General features: G+C 38.3%; 2 protein-coding genes across 4 annotated transcripts in view; both read right to left on the minus strand.

Annotated features, from left to right (window-relative positions):
• Positions 1-15,499, minus strand: part of TTC5 (tetratricopeptide repeat domain 5) — a 39,871-nt gene extending 24,372 nt beyond the window's left edge. For 2 of the 3 annotated variants that reach the window (XR_016392139.1, XM_022587563.3), the window contains exons 1-9: positions 15,407-15,499; positions 11,850-11,982; positions 10,711-10,922; positions 10,200-10,350; positions 8,923-9,014; positions 5,779-5,835; positions 5,054-5,200; positions 4,503-4,717; positions 1,319-1,463 (exon numbers count right to left, since the gene is read on the minus strand). Coding sequence is in view for 1 of the 3 variants with exons in the window: in XM_022587563.3 (XP_022443271.2) it covers positions 1,319-1,463; positions 4,503-4,717; positions 5,054-5,200; positions 5,779-5,835; positions 8,923-9,014; positions 10,200-10,350; positions 10,711-10,922; positions 11,850-11,982; positions 15,407-15,454 (1,200 nt within the window). In the remaining 2 variants the exon portion in view is untranslated. Of the gene's footprint in view, positions 1-1,318; positions 1,464-4,502; positions 4,718-5,053; positions 5,201-5,778; positions 5,836-8,922; positions 9,015-10,199; positions 10,351-10,710; positions 10,923-11,849; positions 11,983-15,406 lie in introns of those variants that run through there. The other variant, XR_016392140.1, reaches the window with a different exon arrangement.
• A 2,292-nt stretch (positions 15,500-17,791) lies between these two features.
• CCNB1IP1 (cyclin B1 interacting protein 1) overlaps positions 17,792-26,810 on the minus strand; it is a 31,955-nt gene continuing 22,936 nt past the window's right edge. Inside the window, exons 6-8 of the mRNA XM_089907421.1 lie at positions 25,561-25,881; positions 20,616-20,949; positions 17,792-18,835 (exon numbers count right to left, since the gene is read on the minus strand). Of these exons, the coding sequence (XP_089763547.1) occupies positions 18,633-18,835; positions 20,616-20,949; positions 25,561-25,857 (834 nt within the window). The 5' untranslated portion in view covers positions 25,858-25,881 and the 3' untranslated portion in view covers positions 17,792-18,632. The remainder of the gene's footprint in view (positions 18,836-20,615; positions 20,950-25,560; positions 25,882-26,810) is intronic.

Raw genomic sequence — 26,810 nt, forward strand, 5'->3', positions numbered from 1 at the left:
TGTAAAGAGTCAAACGATAAATATTTCAGGCTTTGTGGGTCATACAGTCTCTGTCACAGAACTATTCATCTCTGACACTAGTAGAAGAGCAGCCACAGACAACAGTAAACAAATGGGTATACTTTGTTTCAAAAAATTTTAATTACGAACACTGAAATTTTAATTTCCTGTAATTTTCATGTATCACAAACTATTATTATTCTTTCAATTGTTTTCATTAAAAAATATAAAAACCATTCTTGGCTCACAAGCCATACAAAAACAGGCAGTGAGCCAGAATTGGTCAACCGGCCAGAGTTTGCTGACTGACCCTTGATCTAAATGGGGAAAAAGCGGTTAAATATCTGCTCTTGTAGAGTTTGGTAAGGATTAAATGATCCAATGCAGGCCATAAAACTCTTTGCACAGTGTCTAGCAGTCAGTTAAGTGTTCAGTAAATTTTAACTATCATCATCACCTTCATCACCACCTCTATGTGTTAATTCAAAACAATGTTGCAGAATACGGAAAACCACAGAAAATGTTCACAAACATTTGCATATAATACTCCACTCATAATTAAAAATATACATACGAATGTGTACATAAATTTATGAAAAGACTGGAGGTTTACATACCAAACTGTTAACAGTAATAACATCTGGCTGACAATATTTTAGTCCATTTTTTAAAATTTATTTTTAAATAATTGGCATATAACATTATGTAAGTTTAAGGTATTAATCAACATGTTAATTTGATATATTTATATATTGCAATATGATTACCACCATTACATTAGCTAACATCTCTATCACATCACATAATTATCATTTCATTTTTGTGGTGGGAACAATTAACGTCTAGTCTCTTGGCAACTTTGAAGTTTATACCATATTGTTGTCTATAATCACTATGCTGTGCATTAGATCTCCAGGACTTATTTATCTACTGCTTGCAAGTTTATACCTTTAAACAACATCTCCCCAATTCCACCATCCCAGGATAATCACCATTCTGCTCTCTGTTTTCACAGTTCAGCTTTTTAAGATTTCACATGTAAGTGATATCATATGTATTTGTCTTTCTCTGTTCAGTCCATTTTTTAAATTCTTTTTGTTTACTACTAGTTTTTTAGTAAAGAAAAACAAAACAAAAAAATTACTTTTTAGTAAAACTATTAGTAAAAAATAAATTACATATACGTGTGTAAATATAGGATATCATACAATACACACACACATATATATGCATTATTTTATGTATATTTTTTAAAAGAGGTAAACTTGTCCCACTTTGAGAGCCTATGAGGTGAGAAAGAATCCTAGCCATCACTCACCTTTCCCTTGTGCTGAATTTGGTGAAGCCGAAGGTTAGGCTCAGGGATGGCTACAGAGTCCCCAATGAGCACTCCCCAGCTCTGCACAATATTATATACCATCACTGCACAGCAAGGTCCATCTGAATCTACCAGGCCAAATGTACTGCCAGGTTAAGATGGGTTAACAGAGAGAAGAGAAAAAAAAAAAAAAAAAAGAAAGCTTTCTTAGTTACTTATTTAGAACTCCTATGACAGGTACTATCATTCACTATGTACATCTGAGGGCTCATTTGTCTTAGATATGTATCTTTAGAGAACATGCACAAGACTCATCAATCTGTCACTTTTCTAAGAACTTGGGACACATTCAACAAATATTAATAAGGAACTAGTTCGAAAAGTTGCAGCGGAACAGTATTCCTGCTCTATCAATTTAACTATCACAACCTTCACCAAACTCGCTAACCATTACTGTCAATTTAATTTAATTCCACAAACTTTCACTGAATACCTATCATGTGTCAGGCACTGTGAGCGAGCTTGTTAGTCTAGTGGGTGTCAGACAATTAGACCATCACTGACAGTACAACTGCAATAGGTGCCAGAATAGCTTTTTGCTTGTGATGAATTCAGTGAAGCCAAAGGTTGGGCTGTGGGAGCCCAGAGGAGAAATGTCTAAATCAATGGAAAGCCAGGAAGGTTTCCGTGAAGAGGAGACCCTCAAACTGAATCTTAAAGAATGAAGAACTACCTGGGTTAAAACAGGAGAACTAATCCTCAGTGGAAATAAAAAATCTCTAAGGGAAGGGGATATGGCTTGACTGGGAAGGAACATAAGAGAACTTCTGAGGTGGTGGTAATGTTCTCCATAGGTGTTTAGGTTATATGGGTGTATGCATTTGTCAAAACTTAGGAAATATGCACTAAGATCTGTACATTTCATTGTATGTAAATTTTACATAAAAAGGATAAAATTATGAACAAATATTGAACTCTACTTAATGATTGCATGCTGAAGTATTTAGAGGAAAGTATACTAATGTCTGCAATTTACTTTGAAATGGACCAAGAATAAGAGAGACCAACAGATGAATAGGGGAATAAATAGATCTGTGATAAACTAAGTATAATAAAATATGAATAGTAGACTATAGGTACACAAATGTTCACTGTAAAATTCTTTCAATCTCGCTGTATGTTTGAAAATTTTTATAATAAAATGTTGGGGGAAAAATGTAATCTATATCAAGAAGCAGCAAAAAGATTATCCAGGCATAGTAACTGTGTGTAAAAACACAGAGGCATGAAAATAGCTGTTCTGAAACCTACAAAATAATCCCAAGGTTGGGACAAAAGGTACAAGCGTTAAAGTGACGGAGATAATGGACACGGGGAGGCAGGGAGAAAATCATAAAGGGTTTTGGGTGTTAAGCTAAAGAGTTAAAACTTCATCCTAAAAGCTACACAGTACCAGTAAGAGATTTTAAATAAGAAATAGCAATGGTCAGATCTGCATCTGGGAAATATTTCTCTGTACTGTGGAACACTGGAGGAAAAACGGAACAGGGAGACTTGTCTGTTGATGTGTTAAGAGGCTTTATTAAATTAGTAAAGACAGGAAAGTAGGGACTAAAAGGCATATCTATTGGACTTGGTGATTGCCTCAAAGCAAGAGAATGGAGAAGTCTAGAACAACTTCCAAAAGTCTTAATTAAGTGACTGAGTAGAGGTGGTACCATTGATTGAAAAGGAATTCAGGGAGGACAAACAGGTTGCCAGAGAAAGATGAGGTGAGTAATTCTGAACATACTGAGTTAAAGGTTTCTAATTATAGCCCAGAGGCAGCTAGATATAGGAATCCAAAAGTTGGAAATGAGCCCTAGGCTGGAGCTAGACCTGTGAGCATAGAAGAGGCAGCCAAAGACTTGGGTTTGTATGACGGCACCAAATGAGATGACCTATAAGTGAGATGGTGAAGAATCGATGCTCATGCCATCACTTGGCACACCCAAATTCACAGCAAACACTGCAAATCAAGCACAGCCTTCTCCCGGTGAAACCAGTCAAAGCCTCAGAATCCTTCTTTACAGTAAATCATGCAGCCACTGCCAAGTGATCAAAGTTGGCATCTATTTGCCATCCTGATATAGAGAGAAAAGAGAAAAGGAACAAAAACAGTCCTCCTAAACCTTAACATTTAGAAATTGCACATAAAAAGAGGAGTAGCAAAATATTTGTTCTCAAGGGCCCCTAAAACCCTACCTTTGTCTATATTTCTTTCTCATTCCTCTTAACTCTAGGGTCTGCTCTAGTAACTAAACTTTTCTCAACTATCTTCTTGCTCTTCAATTGTTCAAATTTGTATACCATGAAAATGCCATGGAGGAATATCAGGCATACAATGGGAGTTATATTTTAGTTTGAATGGAGCAGAAAGGATATGAAAGGGAACAGTGACAGAGAAATCAGAATGCTTCCAGTAGAAGCTACTGGATCAAACGCTGGTGATCCCAGAAACAAAAAAAATTCAGTAGAAAACAGGAAAAGGAAACTAGTCAACCAGGGATTGGGAAGTGAGTGAAGGACCAACGAATGATGATACTGATCAAACCCTCATTTTTCAAGAGTTAAAAATTTTCTAAATGAATATTTTTAACTCATTTCCTCTGCTAGACTATAAGCACCCTTCATTTGGGTGTGTTACTTTTTTTTTTTAACTCCCTACAACACACATAGCAGATGCTCAATGAATATTTGTTGAATAACATCTGAGAGAATCTCTCCATCAGGCCATAAATTCAAAGCTCACCTTCCAGAACTGCTTAGGCATACCTAAGTCCAAAGAGGACTTAGAATTCTTCCTCTTTGTGCCTCTATGATCATGAAAACACAAAGAGGTAGGAGAATTTTAAGGTTTCCATCTGTCTCATTAAAAAAAAAGTAGCTGTCAAATTTCAGCTTCGAATATAGGAGTCCACAGAACACCAAGCTCAGGGAAAAAATGGATGGTGACAGAATCTATAGAGATTGTTAGATATTACCTAAACAATACTTGCTCACAGAAGGGAAGACAGTCACAGAAGGGAAGCAAAACTCACTAATCTCTGACCACTAACAATGTCCTCAACTTTTAGAGAAAGGCCAGGAAATAAGAGCAACTAGTTTAAAAGGATGAAAAAGAGAAAAGGCAACAGAAACTCACAAGGGGACTTTCTCCTCCATAGTAAGGCTGAACACCACCTTTCCCAGGACCACAGCTCCACTATTTACACCAGGCTGCAGAGCACTCAGGGGCTTGCGCTCCAGGGTCACCTTCTGCCCAGAGGCTGACTGATAGCGCCCATCTCCACAAGGGCCTAGATGGGCTGGGCGCAAGCTTCCCAGCATGCTCTGTAACTTTCTGGTCTTCACCTTTCCCTGCAAAGTAAAAGGAAATAGGTAAGAAGCTGGGAACTGATGGGGAGGGTGGGAGGGAGGGAGACGCAAGAGGGAAGAGATATGGGGATATATGTATATGTATAGCTGATTCACTTTGTTATGAAGCAGAAACTAACACACTATTGTAAAACAATTGTACTCCAATAAGGACGTCAAAAAAAGAAGCTGGGAACTAGTCACTCTCCTTGAGAGTCTAGTCCTCCCCTCCCACCTACCCACTTCTATAGGGTCACTACTACCGAGGCCTACTTTATTCTTATTTTATTGGCCTACAGCAGAAAAAAAAAGCAGAATTCGGCATTTAGACATCTCTACCTTGCTCTCAAGGAGGCTGGTTAATCTATTCAGGAAATCCAGGAGTTGCTGCTCTCGCTGCTGGGGCTCTGGCCAGGCAGGGTCCAGTGCTGCAGCCCGAGAAAAGCCTTCCAGGGCCTCCCCATAATTCTCTTCATATTTATGTAACTGCACGAGAAGTAACCAAAAAACCTCCCAATTATAAGTGTGTTCAACACAAACTATCCGTGGGGTGGGGGAAGGGGCCGGGGAGGGATTAGTAATAGCACAGTGGGCTAGGAATCTAGAGAAATAAACTGTTTTCCTTCCCAGCTGTCTTCCTCTTCTACAGATGAACAGCCTGAAGAGCCAGTAAACACCTTACATCCTGGCCAAGGTGATCACAGCCCCAAAGATGGAATCATTTCAAAGAAGCTAACTTCCAAACTCTACAACAGTTAAGTTGTATATATTGGGTGATTCTATTTTTATGTTTACAATGAACACTTCAGGAAAGTCTTCTGAACTGTGTCCCCCATCCTCTATTTACCCTCCCACCAACTCAGCCCCTTTTCCTTTCCCTCCAGATACTTTAGTCAAACTAAGCTAGCTTTTCCCAGAAATAATTTGGCTTTCCTCTCACAGTTTGTACCCAACCTTGTCCCTGTGGATACTCAGTCATCCTCACAGGCTAAGACCTAGATATCTTATGTATTTTACCTTCAGATGACCACTTCCCCACACAAATGATTTTTTTTTTTTTTTACCGTTGCCCTGTTCAAATGAAGATCAGGATTGCTGGAAGCTGTCCTGTCAACCTTCTCCTATAGTGGGATAAAAAGATCATCAGTGGCTCTTGTCGCAGTCTTAAGGATGGCCATGCACAGCATGTCTTAAACCTCCTTACCCTGGCAAAATTTAAGTTTCTTGCTTGTCAAAATGTTTCCCAGGGCTTCCCTGGTGGCGCAGTGGTTAAGAATCCGCCTGCCAATGCAGGGAACATGCATTCGATCCCTGGTCCGGGAAGATCCCGCATGCCATGGAGCAACTAAACCCATGCACCACAACTACTGAGCCTGCACTCTAGAGCCCGCGAGCCACAACTATTGAGCCCACGTGCCACAACTACTGGAGCCCGTGCACCGAGAGCCCATGCTCCGCAAGAAGAGAAGGCACCGCAATGAGAAGCCTGCACACCACAACGAAGAGTAGCCCCCGCTTGCCATAACTAGAGAAAAACCCACACATGGCAACAAAGACCCAACGCAGCCAAAAATAAAATAAATTAAAAAAAAAAAAGTTCCCTATACCCACACTGTTATACAGTGACTGCTTGTGTGGCACATATTACTCAATCCCTGAAACCTCAAGGATGAAAGGGTTTCGTATTTGCATGAAACTTTAAAATATGATTATAATTTATCCATGCAATAGTATAAAAATAGAATATGTGATTAACATCTGATAAAGGGACTTCCCCGGTGGCTCAGTGGTTAAGACTCCGTGCTCCCAATGCAGGGGGCCCAGGTTCAATCCCTGGTCAGGGAACTAAATCCACATGCATGCTGCAACTAAGGAGCCCACGAGCTGCAGCTAAGACCTGGCGCAACCAAATAAATAAATAAATAAGTCTGTCATACAGAGTGAAGTCAGTCAGAAAGAGAAAAACAAATACCCTACGCAAATGCGTATACGTGGAATCTAAAAAACCGGTATGGATGAACCTAGTGGCAGGGCAGGAATAAAGATGGAGACGTAGAGAATGGACTTGAGGACACGGGGCGGGGAAGGGAAGCTGGGATGAAGTGAGAGAGTAGCACTGACATATATACACTACCAAACGTAAAATGGATGGCTAGTGGGAAGCTGCTGCATAGCACAGGGAGATCAGCTCAGTGCTTTGTGACCACCTAGAGGGGTGGGATAGGGAGGGTGGGAGGGAGGCTCAAGAGGGAGGGGACATGGGGATATATGTATACATATAGCTGATTCATTCTGTTGTATAGAAACTAATACAACATTGTAAAGCAGATATATTCCAATAAAGATGAAAGAAAAAAAACCCTTGAACAACACAGGTTTGAACTGCATAGATCCACTTACATGTGAATTTTTTCCAGTAAAAACTACAATACTAAAAAAAAAAAAAAACTGATATAAATTTATTTTAATCAATAAGATGCTGGTATAAATGAGGAAAGCCTAGGAAAGAAATGATGTCAATTTAATGCATTTCCTCTGCCCATGAGCCTGGCTCCAGATACAAACATCTACATCCAAGCTCCCTTAAAATACACAGTGAAAGCCAAATTCTGATTCTCCAATTTAAATACATGGCCAGAAACCACATGACAGTGCAGACAAATATGTTATGAAGAAACTGCTGGTGATGTTCATGGCTATGATCACTTTATTTTTTTTAATTCTATTCATTGCCTGGCACACTGCAAAAGCACAAACAACATGAATTAAATTGTTTAAATGGTTGGTTCAACTATGTTTAAAAATGCAGGACTGATGAAGAAATTAAGAGTTAAAAGCAACTGTTTAGCAGAAGCCAAACATAAAATTTTAAGGCAGTACATCATGCTTTAAAATGTAAACGTTTACCAGATTAAGAAATTAGAGTAAAATATAATTCCTCAGCCTGAAAATTTCCCTGATTGAAAAAAAGAACAACCCCACTGGCTATACAGGTTGGGTTGAGTTAAATGCCACCATTAAGACTACAGTGAGAAGCATAGTGTGTGAGGAAGTCATATCTGTCACTTCTTAAAATGCCATTTTATTACTGCACACTCCTGTCATGAGTGTGAGTCCTACCAGTTGAGCTGCACTCATTGGCACAGCAGTGAGGGCAAGAGCACGATTCACACGTGTGTGCCCACAGCTCCCGATTATGGCTGCATCAGAGTTCAACCAGGGTAATGCCAAACAAATAGTATGAGAAGTGTACTTTTTAAGAAATTAATCTGAGTTGAGCTATTTTTGAAATATAAAAATTGGTTGTATTTTTTAAAGCTATAATTCTTGTAGACGTCTTGTGGTTAAAAATTTGACTGTGCTTATTAAAAATGGTTATCTATGTTTTGCACTTCAGCTTTGTGAAAAATAAAGTTCCTGTGGGATGGTGAAAAAAGAACAGTTCCTAAACTGCAAACATGAATGTAAGGTAGCTATATTCCTTATTCTGCCAGTCAGAGCAAAATAAATAATGGTAAGTTAAAAAGCAAGTCTCCATGTCAAGAGAAAACAAAAGAAAGTGAATATGAAGCCTATATAAAAAGTGCTCTAAAGGTCAATGTAAACCTTGTAACAGTGAGCAGTCAGGCACTCAAGGCTTGAAGGAAATTCCCCTGCAAGTGGCTATCGATATAAACGTAGTCTGAAAGCCTAAGGCAAAGCATGAGCTCCAGTGAATTAATCCCTAGGCTACAACGTAGAATGGGCTACATGCTGTTTTCCATTTTAGTCTGTGGGAAGTCCAGAGCCATACCATCTAATGGTGAACCTGGGGATACTGCTTAATTTATACTTAAGTATCAGAGTTTTTATTTTTCTTTAAAAATGTACACGAATATTAACAAGCATTATTTTCACACAGAACATATTAAAGAGATGAACATGTTGGCATGGGCTCTGTGGTTTGGTTATGCACACCTGTATGAAATCCAAACAGCTCAAGGAGCTACCTAGCACTGAGGCACACACTGCAAGTGGTTGCTAATACTCAAGTTATAGGAAGAGATACATCACCTTTGCACAACCAGCTTTGCGAAACTACGCACACTGGACGCCAGCGAACACTGCCCGTGCGTCTTGCTAAAAAGCCACGAGGAAGACTGAACAACAACACTCTTGTTTCTGCTGCTGCCTCTGTATATCTTGCCTGGGTGACCATAAATACTTACTGCTTGGGCATAGGCACTGAGGGCTTGCTGGGAGATCTTAGGGTTCTGGCCAGTATTAAAGTAAAGAGAAAGGTACGCATTCCCCAGAATATCTGAAAGAGAAACATAGGGTTCCGCATGTAAGGAGCTTGAAGTCGCCACTCAATCCTAACAAGGAAAAGGCCGAACAGACTAAAAAATCCACAACTCTTCTTGCATGCGTAAGAAAGGGGATAACACAGGGCAAACTGCTGCCCCCAAAATTGGAGAGACAGGTGAATACAGGGAGTTATGGCTTAGCAGAGCAGAAACTTATGAGCTACCACAGGAACACTGCTGGGGTAGGAAAACCTGAACTGAAATTGACGAATTCTGGAGGCTCAGTGTGGACAAGCCCAGGGGTCCCAGTCACAAGGGAGTCCCCACAATATTGTGAGATTTACCTCCAGGAACTCAACCAGATTCCCACAGCAAACATCAGAGAAGAACACCCTCATACTTCCAGCAGAGGGAGGGGGCAAAGGAACTTTTTTGAAATATGCCAGAACACTCTCTTCTTCTTCTTCTTGTTTTTGTGGGGTTTTTTGGCCACATCACATGGCTTATGGGATCTCAGTTCCCCGACCAGGGATTGAACCCAGGCCATGGCAATGAAAGCCTGTGATCTTAACCACTAGCCTACCAGGGAACTCCCGAGCACTCCATTCTTAACAAGGCCTGCCCTCAGGAGAAACTAATTAACCAGAGTCTAACCTGCTATCAGTTATCAGAGGGTAACTGACCTAAGGAAGAGAAATACCCAACTCCAACCCACTCTAGCCATCCTGTCCCACCTAAGGGGGTTGCCGGGGAAGAGAAAAAAACTAAGAAACTCAGTAATGGATCATCTCAGAGCTCAAGTTCAAAGTATAAATATTTTGGTTACCCTCAAAAGTCTATATGAAAGGCCCCACGTCTGAAACAAACCATTGATGACACTAAACTTACAAGTATACCCAAAATTCCACTGGGATAAAGAGGCAAACATGGACACAAAGGAGAAACTACAACAGACTGCACAAAAGCTCTGCCTTGCTTATATGGAAATATAAGCCTCCTCTCTTGGATGAAAAGGTCCAAGAGTTCCTAGAATAGTGGTTCATCAAAATATCTTTTGGGTTTCTTCAAAGCAAAGATGCCCTGGCTTCACACTTATTGGAGTCAGACTCAATAGATGGGCTCCAGATGATTCTGGTGTGCAGCCACGGTTGAGAACCACTGCTCTAGAAGCTTGCCAGAGATCTTTTGAGAGCACTCACACCAAGAGCGGCCATCAAGGATGTCCATCTGCACAGCCAACTTAGCCTGTCGGACACTGTCCATGACATGGCGAGAATGTTCATCTCCAGAGTCAGTCCGCAGTTGGCGAAGCACCATTGACAGGTTTTGAAGGGAGACTTTGTTCTTGCACTGCAAATGCAGAAGGCGTATATTCAACCTTTGTGATTCTAGTTCCCCTTTCCAGATCTATTCTATCTCAATCTTATTTTAATTTTTCACCTTAATTCTTACTGCCATCTGTGTCTTAGACCCCCATTTACAGGACCAACTTGGTTGCTAACTTTTCTTCACTTCTCATCTACCCCTGAACCTGATCCCATCATCTTCTTCCTTTCCCAGTCCCCTGTCCCTGTTTCCCTCACTTCTGATTCTGTTCTCCTAGTTCCAGTACAATTCTACTCTGGTATTCATGATCTAAGGAAACTCACAGAACCAAAGAAATCCCATCCTTCCCATCTGTGTTTTCCAAGGGCATAGTGGGTGGCTCACATGGGTGAGAGCTCCTGAGAAGCAGGTGTGGGCAGCTGTAACATCCCCTTTTTTCCAGTACACCTCACCCAGCTGGTTCCAGGCTTCCACCAGCTTGGGCTCCAGCTTCACAGCCTTTGACAGAAGCTCCTCAGCCTTAGGGCTATAGTTAGGAGTCACATTCAGTGCCTTCCCAGTTAGCATCAGAACCTGTGCCTTGCCCTGGACAGAACCTAGGAGGAAGGGAAAAGAAAAGTGGAGAGGAAAGTGGAAACCCAGGCAGTCTTACAGGTAAGACTAGAGTACTCTCTCAAGGAATAACCCCATGCCAGTTCTAGGAATGAAATAATTGAGAAAATCTTCATGAACAAATCATTTATTGAAAACCTACCACATGCAGTGTACTGTTAGAAAACAGAGTACCAAAGAAAGCATTATCCCTACCTTTGAGGGGCTTACAATCTAGTGGAGAGGACAATGCATATCCATGGAAAATCAAAAAAACAATGACAAGGAGCATATGGCATACACCCAATGAATGGACTTTACAAAGTGAAAAGGAGAAAAGACAAGACACTCCAGGGAGAAAAATGATGTAAACAAAGAGGCAGAAATACATGTGGCATGTTAGTGGGAGAATGGATGGTTCAACCTGAATGAAACAAAAAGTTCCTTTGTAAGTAGGTAGTCAGAGATAAGGGTAGGAAAAAAAAAGTCAGACAATGGAGACTTGAATACCAAGTGAAGAGGTCTGGACTTCAATCCGTCAAAAGTAGGAATCTTTGAAGATACTTGAGCAGAGAGGCAGACAAGGAATGAGAGTAAATGCATGAAGTAAGGATTTAGAAACATAATGGCCATGGTCATTATTTAAGTTGATTTGGAAGTAAAAGAAATTAGAGGCAGAAAGGTCAGTTAAGAAGATTACTGCAATAGTAATCAAGCAACAAGCATGCTCTTTTTTATTTCATGGCACTGGGAAATGGAGTTTAGAGAGCTGAAAGGCTGCCATCCTTGCACAGGCACCTTTAGAAGAAATATTCTGTTGCACCATCTTGTGGCAGCCACAAACAGGATACCAAAGAATCTACAGAGAGAGCAAAACTCCATCACATTTCAGTGAGGGACCAGGGGTTGGCGTGTTCTTTTGGGACTCATACCCACTACTTCCTCCATCTGCTGCAGGGTCTTCTCCATCTCCTCCCGCACATCCTGTTGCTTCCTCCCAGCATCCTCAACACCGTGTGTCTCGAAATAGCACTCTCGAAATGAATAGAGCCGATCCACCAGTTCCTAGGAAGTATAAGAATGGTACCATTAAGTGCAGAGAATACCAGACAAGTAAACTTGAGATTGGTGAGCCATACCAGCTTTTGGCCTGGAAATGCTGATTCTCTACCTTACCTAGGAATGACACAAGAGGCAGGTGGACAGGTCTATCAAAATACCACAGATCGTGAAGGAAAGTAGCCCAGCCCACTCTCACACTGTCCCAAGCCAGTCTGCACCGTCATGATACTTCTCTCCTCCCAGATCCAGCAGAGCTTCCAAAATGACTAAGCACTTCACATACCATAGTCAGGAGGGAGGAAACGCTTTGCAACTTGAGATAAAACAAAGTTAATAAGATCATCCTATCTGGTACTGGTCCCCAAAGTGTAAAACTTCGAAATTTACCTTTTTAAAACTGGACTTCCTAACAAAAACAATACCTTACCCCTGATCATTCCTATGTCCGTGTCTGAAAATACATGACCACTGTGAACATGACAAACAAGTAAGAGTCGTTTTCCACAACAAACAGACCAATTTAAGCTTGATAACCTTGGTATTTTTTTACAGAGTTTTGATTCTTTAAACACTTGTGCTTTTGTTTGTTTTATTTTTGTCAAGTCACCTTCTGGCTCTCTTGCATTCTTTCCAAGTAAATGTTCTCTTTCCTCTTTTAAATATCTCTATCTCTGAGTCTTCCTGGGACACCAGTCAAAGCTTTTCCATTATCTAGTCTTTTCCTAAAACAAAACAGCAGCAGAAAGGTATAATCTAATCCTACCAAGTCTTATCAACCACCTCCACATCACATCCCAAATCCATCCACCTGTCTCCATCTCTCTATGACTATCCTCATTACTTGCCTGGACCATTTCAATAGCTTCTTAACTGGTCATCCTGCTTCTACTCTTTCCCATTCTCCTCACTACAGCTGGTGTGGCCTTACAGAAATGTACCTCATGTCACAACACTCAGATAGTTTCCCACTGCAGACAGAATAAAATCCAACTCCTTATTACGGCCTTGAAGACTGTAAGATCTGACCTCCCACCATTCATCCTGACACAGACTTCTTATCACTCTCCTACAATTCTCAAGCCACACTGGCTTTCATCTAGCTCCTCAAATCCACTAAGCCTAATCCTTAGCTTTTCCCTCTGCCTGGACATTCTTTCTCCTGACCTTTGCATGGCTCATTTCTCATCATTAGTTAGATCTCAGTTCAAATATCAATTTTTCAGAGAGGCTCTCCCTGACTACCCAAACTAAAGTAACCCTTTCCTCCTCCGCCCCACTGTTAAATCACACTCTTACCTTCCTTCATGGTACTTATTTTAAATTATGTGGCCTATTCATTAATCATCCACTGTCTATCTCCACCACTGGAATGTAAGCTCCACGATGGGAGTATCTTAATCGGTTTTGTTTAGAGCTATACCTGAGCACTACCAGAGGGTGTGGGACATGATAGGCTCTCATTAAATAAATCAATGAATCTCCCTTTCTCTAACAAATACTTATGTACTATACTTAATTTAAAATCCTACCCAGAATGAAGAAGTTAGACTATTGCTTTCTGCAGCAGTGCTTTTCAAGTTGTGTTGCGTGTATTATTTCCAGGACCCAGGCTACAGACATTCTGATGTTAGTGGTTTTAGCAGAACCCAAAATTCTGCATTTTAACAAGCACCCTGCATGACTTTAATAAAAATGATCTGTAAAACACACTTTGAGAAAAATGGTTTTATATATTCCTTCTAACTTAAAATGTCTGTAACAATGAAATAAAGTTTACCACCATTCCTATGAATAGCAACATCACCATCCTTTTCCTCTCTCTACTGCATTCTCCTATTCCATCCCTGCACCTTCCCCACTCACCCCCAAGATACCCCAGGTATCCTCTACCTAGCTGCTTAGGGCATCTACCACAAATCAAAGCAGGAAAAGACAGCTCTCAGCAAATACTACAACCCATTTCCTTTTGTCCTGCAATCAGTACAGCTACATATTAAGAATTATAGAAAAGGTCTTATTGTTTGTTTTTAGTTGTTATAGCAAACATGCAAGAAATTGTTTGATTTTGTTGTTGGTTTGTTTTCCTAGAGTGAACGTTTTTAATAACTTTTTTATCATGGCAAAAATCAATATATATTAGTTGTTAAAATTCAAATAGGTACATGTAAAATAGAAAAGGTTAAAAATTCCTCATAATTATCCCAATAACCTCAGAGATAACCACTGCTTAGTTAACCTTTTCAGGTTTTTCTCTACATATATACAAACATACATACACAAACAATGTTTGTAATATGGAGCCAGGATTGAGAATCTCTGATTTTAGTCAGTCACACTAGTGAATAAAATTAAATTAATTAGGGCTTCCCTGGTGGCGCAGTGGTTGAGAGTCTGCCTGTCGATGCCGGGGACACGGGTTCGTGCCCCGGTCCGGGAAGATCCTACGTGCCGTGGAGCGGCTGGGCCCGTGAGCCATGGCCGCTGGGCCTGCGCGTCCGGAGCCTGTGCTCCGCAGAGGGAGAGGCCACAGCAGTGAGAGGCCCGCGTACCGCAAAAAAAAAAAAAAAAAAAAAAAAAATTAAATTAATCAAAGTCAACTGGATGTGAAATAAAGCTCACACTCTAAAAAGCGTTATTATTTTAATCTGCTCAGGAAACAAAGAAATCTCACCAATGTTTAAACTTTTGCAGTAGAAGCCTTTAAGAAAGTTACAAGCCTGTCATAAGCCTAATGTTTAAATTTCAGGCTGTCTTAGAACACAAAAAACTCAGTTTCTGAGATTTAAGAAAAATCTTCGGTCATCAAAAGAAAGGTAAAGAACCAAGCAATTAGTTAGCTCCTACCTACCAAGTACAAAAGACTGTCCCACTCACCACAGTCAACTGTGGACTGGGTGAAGTCTGGAGACTTCTGCCCCAGGCCCCAAACTGGAATTGCACAGTGTGCAAAAAATCAAAACTGTGAAGTTCTAAGGGGAGTAACCAGAATACACGCGGTGCAAGCCACTACTGTGATCGCTGCCAATTTGAAAGCAGAAAAGTACTGGTCTTCGTGGGGATCAAAACAACATGCGATAGGTAACAGCTCCTGCAGATCTGCCAAACACAAGTGTATGCTATTTGTTGAGTGAATTGAGGGGGAAAAAAATTCCCAAGAATGTACAGGAATAAAGTTAGCAATAAATCCTCTTCCCAACAGGTCTGAAATTGAGTGCAGTCAGGTCAGCAGCAGGCGGTCCCAACAAACTGGCTGCGTCCGTCCCCTGCCCGGGACCTCCCCTAGCCAGCTGCGGCTGCACCTTCGGGAGTTGTTATAGTAACCACACAGACACCAGCGGCGGGTATATGTCAAGAAATTCGAAGGCACTGCATAAACTGGGCTCTCTACTTCCTCCCGAGTAAGACAGAGTTTAATCTATGGCTTCACCTGCAATTTCGGCAAAATCTTGACTTCTTCCTCTTCCTCAGCCATCATTTCCCAGACACCCTTAGCTTCTCCGCCCCCAACTTTATAACCACAGAGACACATACCCGTCCCCACCATGGAGCCACAGCGACATCTAGAGCCCTGGAGGCTTACCGCGCCTGAGTTTTCAACGAAGCTGGTTTTGAGCTGGTTTTCAAAGAAGGGCGTCGCTCCAAACCTAATTAACCCAATGCCTATAGCTCAAAGGAAATGGTCTGCAATCACTTTCGAATTCATAAACTTGTTTCTTTTCCAAATCCTGTAAACAAAATGTTCTCAGATTGAGTGTATACATATTATTGTTTCGTATCTTCCTATTTATTTATACCAAGATTATAATACCCCAAAAAAGAAAACAAGCTAAGACAGTGGATGCCTGTGTTGTTAAGTTTAAAATTTTGCAGGAAATGTAGTACAATGGTAAGGTAACTTGTCTGAATGTTTTCCAGGCCTTACAGTGATTTTCTATACATGAGGAATTTTATGATTTTGAACACACCAGCCTAATAAATTTACTGCACTTGGGATGGTATTAAGAAAGCCATCACGGGCTTCCCTGGTGGCACAGTGGTCGAGAGTCCGCCTGCCGATGCAGGGGACACGGGCTCGTGCCCCGGTCCACGGAGCGGCTGGGCCCGTGAGCCATGGCCGCTGAGCCTGCACGTCCGGAGCCTGTGCTCCGCAGCGGGAGAGGCCACAACAATGAGAGGCCGCGTACCGCAAAAAAAAAAGATAGCCATCACTAATACACTAATAGTATATGTATTAGTACACTAATAATGCTTATATATTGATAGGCTTTATCCCCAAGGGTATTTAAAAAAACAATGTCTCTGGAGAGGGAAATAGGGGGACTGAGGGTTGTCTAGGCAAAGAACATTCTTTTCACTGGGTACACTTTTGAATGTTTTATCATGTACATGTATTACCTATTCAAAAACAAACATAATTTTTATTAAAAATTTTTTAAAAATATATTTATTTATTTTTGGCTGCGTTGGGTCTTCATTGCTGCACGTGGGTTTCTCTAGCTGCAGTGAGTGGGGGCTGCTCTTCGTTGCGGTGTGCGGGCTTCTCATTGCGGTGGCTTCTCTTGTTGTGGAGCATGGGCTCTAGACACATGGGCTCAGTAGTTGTGGCTCACGGGCTCTAGAGAGCAGGCTCGGTAGCTGTGGCACAGTGGCTTAATTGCTACGCAGCACGTGGGATCTTCTCGGACCAGGGCTCGAACCTCTGTCCCCAGGTGGACACAGGTGGATTCTTAACCTCTGTGCTACCAGGGAAGTTCCCAAACATAATTTTTACATAAAAAAGTATTTGCTTCCACATAGACTATCTCTGAAAGAGACACAAGACACTGGGAACAGGAATTGCTTCCAGAAAGGGGAAGTGAGTGGTTGGGGAAGAGGGGTGAAAGGTAGAATTTTCACTCTGTGAATTTTTTTTGTACCTTTTGAATTCGTACCATATGAATGTATTAAACACTTAAATAACTTTTTTTTTAAGTACCATGTAATAGTCCACCAGAGTTTTTCTTTACCTTTTAGTTTTAATTATAGCTTACTTACACTTCAAACTGATTCTGTGAACCTAACAAAGGAAGAAGCAAAGATTCAGGGCAGAACTCATGAATGTACAAAAATTATTTCTTCAAATCATTTTTTAACAAAATTTAAAACTTCATAGGGCAGAAAAAACTTTGCAATCTATAAAATCTGTGTAATTAGCAATGAAATAGGGAAAAATGTTTTTAAGCTTTTAAGTCAAGATTTTTTTCATCCTCTTTCTCAGACACCATTTTAACTTTGGGGTTCAGTAAAAAATAGTTTTGAAGAGATTTTATATTCTATACCCCTAAAGAAGAAAACATTACTTGCTTGCTATTAAATTATGTAAAGCAAGGGCATTCACTTGCCTTTCTGCAATAACTAAATATAAAATATCCTCAAATGATTTCAGTATGACTTTTATTACCTAAAAAACAATGGAATTTGGAATTTAGGGTAATTCCATTGTAGTTCCTCCCAAGCCAGTAACAATAAATCATAAAATCTAAGAGGTAGAAAAGGCTGTAAGGATAATTTAATTCAATCCCTCACTTTACAGATGTAGAAACAAAGGCCCAGGAAATTTAAACTCAAACTTGCACAACTAACAGATGGAAAAAAAAAAAACTGGACCCTTGATCTTCTTCCTCCCAACCAGTATACTTTCAAGTCTTGCCTCTAATAGGATGTAAAGTTACTGAAAGTGTCCTTCAAATTTCTTTCTTGGCTCTACATTTTAAATAAGTTTCCTGTGATAGTAATCAGAAATGATCACTATTTAATAAAGAAAAACAAGGAATAAATCATTAAAAGTATTTTAATTAGTATAATCTCTTGAGATCAACAACACATTGGTAAGTTTTCTGCAGTAGAAGTGCATTTCTAAATAAGTAGACCCAGGGCAACAGCTAGCAAAAGGGTAAAGAAAGTAATTTTATTCTAAAATAAATGCCAAAAAGTCAACTTTACAAAATAACTTTATCAATGTGAATTATTTTTAAATAGAAATAGGAACTAAACATACATGCATCAAATTGTACCTTCATTCACTGACATGAGCACACCTCCAAACAAGTTAATACAAGGGCAAATGCATTAAATATATACAAATAAATGTACACACCCAAGTAACAAGCTACAGGCTCACTCACTATTTCCTGAAACCAAAATCTTCACATAAACATACTGCCAAATGCAGCAAAAAAACAATGTAAAGGAACATACATATACATGTATGTATAAATACCAGAACCCAAAGTGACATGTAGCCATATAACATAGGTGCTTACATAGTATGTTTAAAAACATGGCCTATTCAGAAATACCCCAGACAGAAACAAATGGTGATCTACAAAACACCCAATAATATTGTAAGCTTTTCACTACCAGTGAAAACTCAACAGTTCACCCTAAAATTGAGTTTAATAAAATGCTTACACCTTAAAGAATAGAAACAGAAAAGGAAACCTGATTCTAAAGCCACCCACCACTGCCACTGAATCTCTTATAAGTTGAAAATGTGAAGACAACTTCGAAGACTCAATACAAACACAGAGAGGGTGGTGACTCCTATCTAAAACAAAGATTATTTACTAAATGAAATCACTGAAAGTAAACAGAGAAACATTCTGTAAGGTGAACTAAATTCTTTTTACTTTAAAGGCCCTGCTAGAGACTTGCTGCTGCTCTAATTCATTACTTGGGGAGGCAAAACTAAAAAAGCTGTTGGTGGGTTCAGGTGCTGTGGGAGAACCCACAAAAAATGGTCTGAACTGAAAATCTCCATCTCCACCACCCCGATTTCGAACTGGTGTACTGTCCAAAGGAAACCTGGAGTTGTTCCCTAGGAGAAAAATAAGGGAAGAACTTAAGCATCTATTTCCTTACAGATCTTTTGGAACAAAAAGACAAAGTCATTCAATAAATATTGTAACAGAACTCAACTCCTATGAGATGGATAAAACATAAAGCTTGGATAAAGAAAAGGACTATGACGGTCCCCTCCCCTGACCACAGTATATATACCATACCTTCTTCTGTGTGCAGTTTCCAATGATAGCCATTATCTCATCACCAAAAGTAATTTAACGCAATGAAATACTTTAGTAGAGCTAGAATTTATAGTACCACAATTTCATTCATTATCTATTAATCTATATCAAAGGAATAACATATGTATTCGTGTGTGTGTGTAAACTTTTGTTTAAGAACAAATCTTTTTTTAGGATTTCCATAAACACTCTGGAAAACATATGACAACCATGAAAACCTGGCACATATTTATGACCCGAGATCAATTAGAATAGCCTTAAGAAAAATTGTACAATAGATCTAATAAAATAAGCATTTAACAACTTCCACTGAACGCATCCTTGGCTTTAGTTACATAACTAAAGGAGAATGCTGACTATATCTGCTTCAAGCCAACGATGGTAGCAAGAGGTAAAAGTATTAAAAAGGTAAGTGTGCACAAAAAGAGGAACAGGTAAGAACTGGTGAAAATGAAAGAAATTGAAATAAATGTGGATCGTGACAAGGAAAAACTAAGAACACCTATAATGCCCACAAACAATAATACTTTGATTGACTAAATTATATGATTAACTGAAAATTAAGAAGAAACTTATTTTTGTTTCGATTCCCATAGCTGATATTTTTCATCTCATTACTTCATGCCTTTTCTAGGACATCGTCTCCTCCCCCACAATAAAATTCAAAAAATGAGGTTTTATAAAAATCCAGCTCAAGAATTTTTACTTTTTTGTGTGCCAAAATTTATTAATAGCATAGTAAAATCTATTGGATTCTGTTATATCAAGAGTAGTATAAAGGGGAGAACTCAGGAAGAGATACGAGATTCATTGCATCTGACAAGGCATCTAATAAGCAGAAAAGCTAGACTGTACATTTCCATGGGGCAGTAATCCTATCTGGATAATCTTTATATCCTCATTGCCTAAGATTATGCCTAGTAGCCTGGCACATGAATCATGTTTGGTAAATATTTGATGAATGTATGAATGAATAAACAGAAGAACAAACAAACCAAACAACCAACAATAACTTAAGTACTGTACAATCAGTATTGTCACGTGAAAGAAACTAAAACTTGGCCTTCTCAGAGGATAGCAAATACTTAAGAGTGTGGGCTCTGAAGATAGCTCTGTGACCTTGACCAATTTACTTAAACTTTATGTTCCTCAGTTTTCTCATCTGTAAAATAGGGATGATGATAATAACACCTACCTCATAAAGTTTTGAAAATAACACAAATACATGTAAAGTTATAATAGTCTCTAGCACTTAGTAAGGAATCATTAAATGTCAGCTAATATTATTATTATTATTGCAACTAAATAGCTTTTCATTTGAAGTGGCAATTTGCAACTTTAATTTTGGAATTATTTACTCTGTTCAAATAAATTGAAGATGTAACTTAAATGTAAGCAAATAAAATAGATAAAAGTAATGATGGGCAGGTTGACATGCAGATGAAGAACTTAGAGCCTACTACTACTCTAGGTCTCTGGAGTCTCCACTAACTGCTTGGAATTACGCAAGGCACAGTGTGAAAAATCACTGATTTAAAGAACAGATATTGGATATTACATGTCATTTCTTACCTAATGGGAAGCCAAAAACACCAGACTGTGCAATCATAGATGGTTCAAGGGTACCATCTTGGTTAGCAATAGTGATATTTCGTAGCCTAAGGCTATCATAGAGGCCTTGGAGCTTTTGATACTGGCGATTTCTCTCCATAAGTTTCTCAGAGATGTCACTGAACTTTTTCTTGTATTCTTCTAGCACTTTCTTCATGGAGGTGACCTCCCCTTTCATAGAGGTCAATTCTAAATCCTTGCTCTGTATTTGCTGAGTATATATCTTCTCCAACTGTTTCAGATGGCCCTCAGCCTTGCTGAAATTGTATTCTTGATAGAGACGCTCCTGGTGTACCTGTCCCAAGACAGAAAGGAAAGATTTAAGGTAATAAATGCAAAGTTGTATATTTTAACTTTATATTGATACAAACACAGAAAGAAAAGAAAGACACACATACTGAGATGTTATTACTTTAAAGTTTAGAACCAGGTTAAGAAGCAATTAGGATGTACAATAGGATGGTTATTATAGAAAAGAATACGCCATGTCACTAAATGCATAGAAAAAAAAATCTGGAGGAATATTCTCAAACCACTACAGACTACCGAAAGGTATTTGTTTAACCTTAACAAGTGACATGTAGCCCAAAGGTTTCTAATATATAATACTATATTTCAAGTAATCCATAGTGTGGATAACAGATTATATAAGATAGCCCGCCCCCAATTATCCCTGCCTCCTAGTACTTATATCCTCCCCTTGAGTGTGGACAGGACCTGTGATTAGAATACAGGAAAAATGACAGGATATGGCTTCATCAGTACATTACATAAGAATATAAGGTTTGTCTTACTAGCACACTCTCTCTCTTGCTGGATTTGTGGAAGCAAGAGGCCAAATTGGAAAGGCCAACAGGCAAGTAACTAAGAGCAGCCTCTGGGCAATAGCCAGCAAAATGCTGAGGTCACAGTGACTTTAAGTATAGACTTTACAACCTTCACAAAAATTAACTCGAAACTGATTACATATCTAAATGTAAAACACCAAAACTATAAAATTCCTATAAGTTAACATAGGAGAAAATCTAAATGACCTCGGGTTTGGTGGTGACTTTTTAGATAAAATACCAAAGGCACAATCTATAAAAGAAATAACTGACAAGCTAGACTTCATTAAAATTAAAAATTTCTGTTCTGCAAAAGACAATGTCAAGAGAATAAGAAGACAAGCCACAGACTAAGAGAAAATATTTACAAAAGACACATCTGGTAAGATATGTCCAAAATATTTTCAAAAGGCACATCTGATTAAGAACTCTTAAAACTCAACAATAAGAAAACAACCCAATTTTAAAAAATGGGCCAAAGACCTTAATAGACACTTCACCGAAGAATATATACCGATGACAAAAAAGTGTATGAAAAGATGCTCCACATCATATGTAATCAGGGAAATGTAAATTAAAACAATGAGATACGACTACATACCTATTAGAATGACACAAATTCAGAACACTAACAACCCCAAATACTGTCAAGATGTAGAGCAAAAGGAACTCTTTCATTGCTGGTAGGATGCAAAATGTTATCACCACTTAGGAAGATAGTCCGGCAGTTTCTTACAAAAGTAAACATACTCTTGCCATACAATCCAGCAATTGTGCTCTTTAGTATTTACCCAAAGGAGCTGAAAATATATGTTCTGCATACAGATATGTGTAGCAGTTTTATTCATAATTACAAAAAGATGGAAGCAATCAAGATGTCCTTTAGCAGGTGAATGGATAAATCTAACAATGGAATTCAATTCAACACTAAAAAGAAGTGAACACTATCAAGCCATGAAAAAACATGGAGGAAACAAATTCATATTAGTAAGTGAAAGAAGTCAATATGAAAAGGCTACAAACTGTATTATTCCAATTATATGACAGTCTGGAAAAGGCAAAACTGTGGAGACAGTAAAACTATCAGTGGTTGCCAGGAGCTGGTGGTAAGGAGAGATGAGTAGGTGGTGCACAGAGGAATTTTAGGGCAGTGAAACTATTCTATATGACACTGTCATAGTGCATACACATCATTATATATTTGTCCAAACTCATGGAATGTACAACCCAAAGAGAGAATCCTAATATAAACAATGGACTTTGGTGGGTGATAGTGATGCGTCAATGTAAGTTCATCATTTGTAACAAATGTACCACTCTGGTGGGGGATGTTGATAATGGGGAGGCTGTGCATGTGTGGGGACAGGGCATATAGGAAAACTCTGCACCTTCCTCTCAAATTTGCTGTGAACCTAAAACTGCTTTAAAAATAAAGTCCATTAAAGAGAATAAAAACAGGCCCTCAGTCTGATAGTTCATTAGAAAGTGAATGCTGCCAACAACCACATGAGCTTCGAAGCAGATCCTTCTCCAGTCAAGATGCAGATGAAACTGCAGCCCTTGTCAACACCTTGACTGCAGCCTTGTGAGACCCTGAGCAGAATCCATGTGTAGACTCTTGATCCACAGAAACTGAGATAATAAACATGTGTTGTTTTTAGGCCACTAAATTTGCTGTTTAAGCCACTAAACTTGTTATACATCAATAGACAACTACTACACACAGAAACCAATTTTGGCTTATCTTTGGATTCACTGTCCTTTAAATATTGACAGAAAGTGAAATATGGCCACTCTTTTTTTTAACCATTTTTTAATTTGCCCATCCTATATAGTTTGATGTAACTCTACCAAGTCTGGGTTACCTGTCCCTATAATGTGGTCCCATAGCACTTTCTACTTCCCTTATCATTATCGGCATGAAAAACGTATTGTAAATGTTTGGGTTTTTTCTTTATCTTTATCACCACTAAACTGTAGCCTCCTTGAAGCTCCTTATGTATTGTTCATTACTGTATACCCAGCACCTAAGATGGTGCATGAGATATAAGTGTTTCCTGGCATTCCTGGCATTCAAAAAACTATATGTTGAATATATATATATATATATATATATATATATAGAGAGAGAGAGAGAGAGAGAGAGAGAGAGAGAGAGAGAGAGAGGGAGAGAATGACTAATAGGAAAAAAAGTGAATAAATGAAGTAGAGAAAAATCATTTCTGGCTACTAGTTCATTCACTGGTTTCCACCACATCTGAAAAGATGAGAACAATACCACATGTTCATGTTCAATCAATACTACCCCCCCAAATTGGAATCTACTTTAAGACAGAATGTCTATTCATTCAGTCAATAAGTATTTACTGAGACTTAAGACCAGTAATGATGGTCACTGAGGACCCAGAGAAATACAGGAATCAAAACTTGACCTAAAGAGCTCTCCTAACTAGAGAAGATGAACAAATATATAAATAATTACAATACAGGATAAATAATACAACAAAGGTAAGCATAAGAAGATACAGGATCATGTAAGAGGAACACCTTACCTAGAAAAATATAATGATAATAGTTACTTGACAGATGACAAATAGAACCTTTAAGAAGCATTATTATAAATGCATATACAAGATATAACAATATACTCAAGGACATGATAAAAGTTCTCCACAGGAAGGCCTTTCTAAGAAGGAGCCAAAGGCAGAAATCAAAAAGGGAAAGAAATAAGTATGTGAACTTGAAGATAAAAATGCTCATCACAGCATTTTTTAAAATAACTTACGAACAAATTATGATACAATCCAATCATTAAAATTATAACTACATCAAATACACAAAATTTTAAACTTCTGTATGTCAAAAAAATCAATGAAGAGTAATAAAAGATAAGTGGAAAAAAATTTTCTAGCAACATCTGAGTTAAGTATATGTATAGAAAGAATTCTTTCAAATCAGTAGGGAAAAAACTACAGCAACTAAAAAAACAAACTGAAACAGGCAATTAATAAAAGAAAAATACATTAAAAATACAAGAAAATGTGTTCATCTAAAAGTCATCCAAGAAATGAATATTCAGAGAGCAATAAGATTCTATTTTACCCATATCTAATTGGTGAGTAGAAAGTATGGAGAACAAGCACCCTCCTACACTTCTTAAGGGAACACAAATTGACATGATCTAACTGGAGGGCAACTTAAAAATACTACAATTTTTAAAACTTTGACATGTTTAAATCCACTTTCAGGAACTTAAACTTAGCAAAATATTAAGGATATGAATTTAATGATAACTGCCCATCACAGCATTTTTAAATAATGGAAATAAATTATGATATATTATGACCATTAAAATTATGATTATAGAATGGCTAATTTTTAAATATTTAATAAAATACTCATAACAGACATAATATATTATCAATTTACCTGGCCACTGAAACAGTGTCTGTGGTATTACCCTATTTTTGTACAGACAAAATATATTATTTTGCCTATATACAAAATATATAGACTATATATATACATATATATATATATTTATACGCAGAAAAAGTCTAGTAGGGACTTCTCTGGTGGTCCAGCGGTTAAGACTCCACACTCCCAATGCAGGGGGCCCAGGCCCAGGGAATTAGATCCCACATGCCACAACTTAAAGAGCCCGCATGCCACAACTAAAGATCCCGCATGCTGCAATGAAGATCCTGAATGCGGGAATGAAGATCCCGAGTGCCGCAACTAAGACCCAGAGTAGCCAAATAAGTAAATAAATAAATATTTTAAAAAGAGAGAGAGAGAGAGAGAACACACAAAAAAAGAAAAAGTCTAGCAATACACAAACAAAAATATATCAACACTGGTTATCTCTGAGTGATGGAATTATGGATGGTTTTTTATTTTCTTCCTTTTGGATTTTCAACAATAAACATATTACTTTAGAAAAAAAGAAAATTTATTAAAAATAAAGTTTTCCATACATTCATTAAAAAATAAATACAAACACAGTGAAGGAAAAACATTAGAAGCTTTCACATGTGCCTCAAATCATACCCTCCAGAGAATCTAGCCTAAGCACTAACCTGATACGTCCAGAAGGCCAGTGCTCGGGAGCTAATGTCCAACACAATCTCTGGTCGAAGTCCCGCCAATACCATGGCTTTATATTCCTCTGATGGACTGAGTTCTGTGCGGACAATATCTAGCTTTCCAGAAAGAGTACTGTTGCAGGCAGGGCAGATAGCTGGTGAACGACTAAACTCACCACTGCCATGCTGATCACAGAATATATGAGAGCAGGCAGTGACCCATGCATAACCAGAGAGTTTGATGCGACACTTGCGATAGTTACAAAGCAGCATGTCTTCACACAAAGACATAATAGATAATAAGGTTTCCAGATGCTGAAAAGAATCCAAAAAAGGGGTAAATGAAAAAGTCAAATTGCAGTAAAATTAAATAAATAGATAAGTAAAACGTTTTTATTCTATTAAGACAAAATAATGTACCTTTTATTAGGCTTTTGTATTTATTATAATAAATATATGATATTGATTTCAGTCACCCAAAAATACTGGGTTCCTTCTTTGTGCAAACCACTACCAAGGCCATGAAAAAACTTTTTAAGGAAAAAGTTAAAGACATAGGTGCTTCCACATCTTACTTACAAGTCAAAAATATATGTTCATGGAAAAAAATGGTTTAGGAACATTTACAAAGTACAAACAAATAAAAATTAAATTAGTGCTTTTTGCCATTCCTCAATACCTAAACAAAAATCCAAATTTATTACCCATTCATAGTTCGCTAGAATATTTTAATATCCCTTCTCACACTTGGAAGATATAAAAGTCCAGGCACTGATTTCAGGCATTCTTTAAGTTACGTTTTTAGGTTTTCATATATGCTGATTCCTCAGATTCTTTACCTGTGCTGCCTTGACTAAAAAAGAGTAGTGATCTAATAGTATTAAATGGAAACTAACCTAATTCATCCAAGTAGTTGACATTATGAAGCCTGAAAATCTATATAAAAGCAGATTTTATCACCAATTAAACAACTCACCTATTAATATAAATACTATTCAATGCTGTGCTTCTATTTCAAACATTTGTAAAAACATATAAATACACAAGTTATTTTTCAATATAGTGTTCACTGTTACTGGAGTTTTACTAATCCAAACTAGGCAGCAGTATTCTGAATATACCAAAATTAGTCATATATTGTGTAAAATAATAGTAACACACCAATTATACACCAAGGGAAAATGGTCACATTTATGAACTGATAAATTCCGTCAAGAATGTTGCCTTGGTCATAGTGGTGGACA

The sequence above is a fragment of the Delphinapterus leucas genome, chromosome 2, assembly GCF_059928025.1.
Source record: "Delphinapterus leucas isolate spDelLeu-1000000601 "Yukka" chromosome 2, BTC_Dleu_Yukka2, whole genome shotgun sequence".
In the NCBI taxonomy this organism is placed as follows: Eukaryota; Metazoa; Chordata; class Mammalia; order Artiodactyla; family Monodontidae; genus Delphinapterus; species Delphinapterus leucas.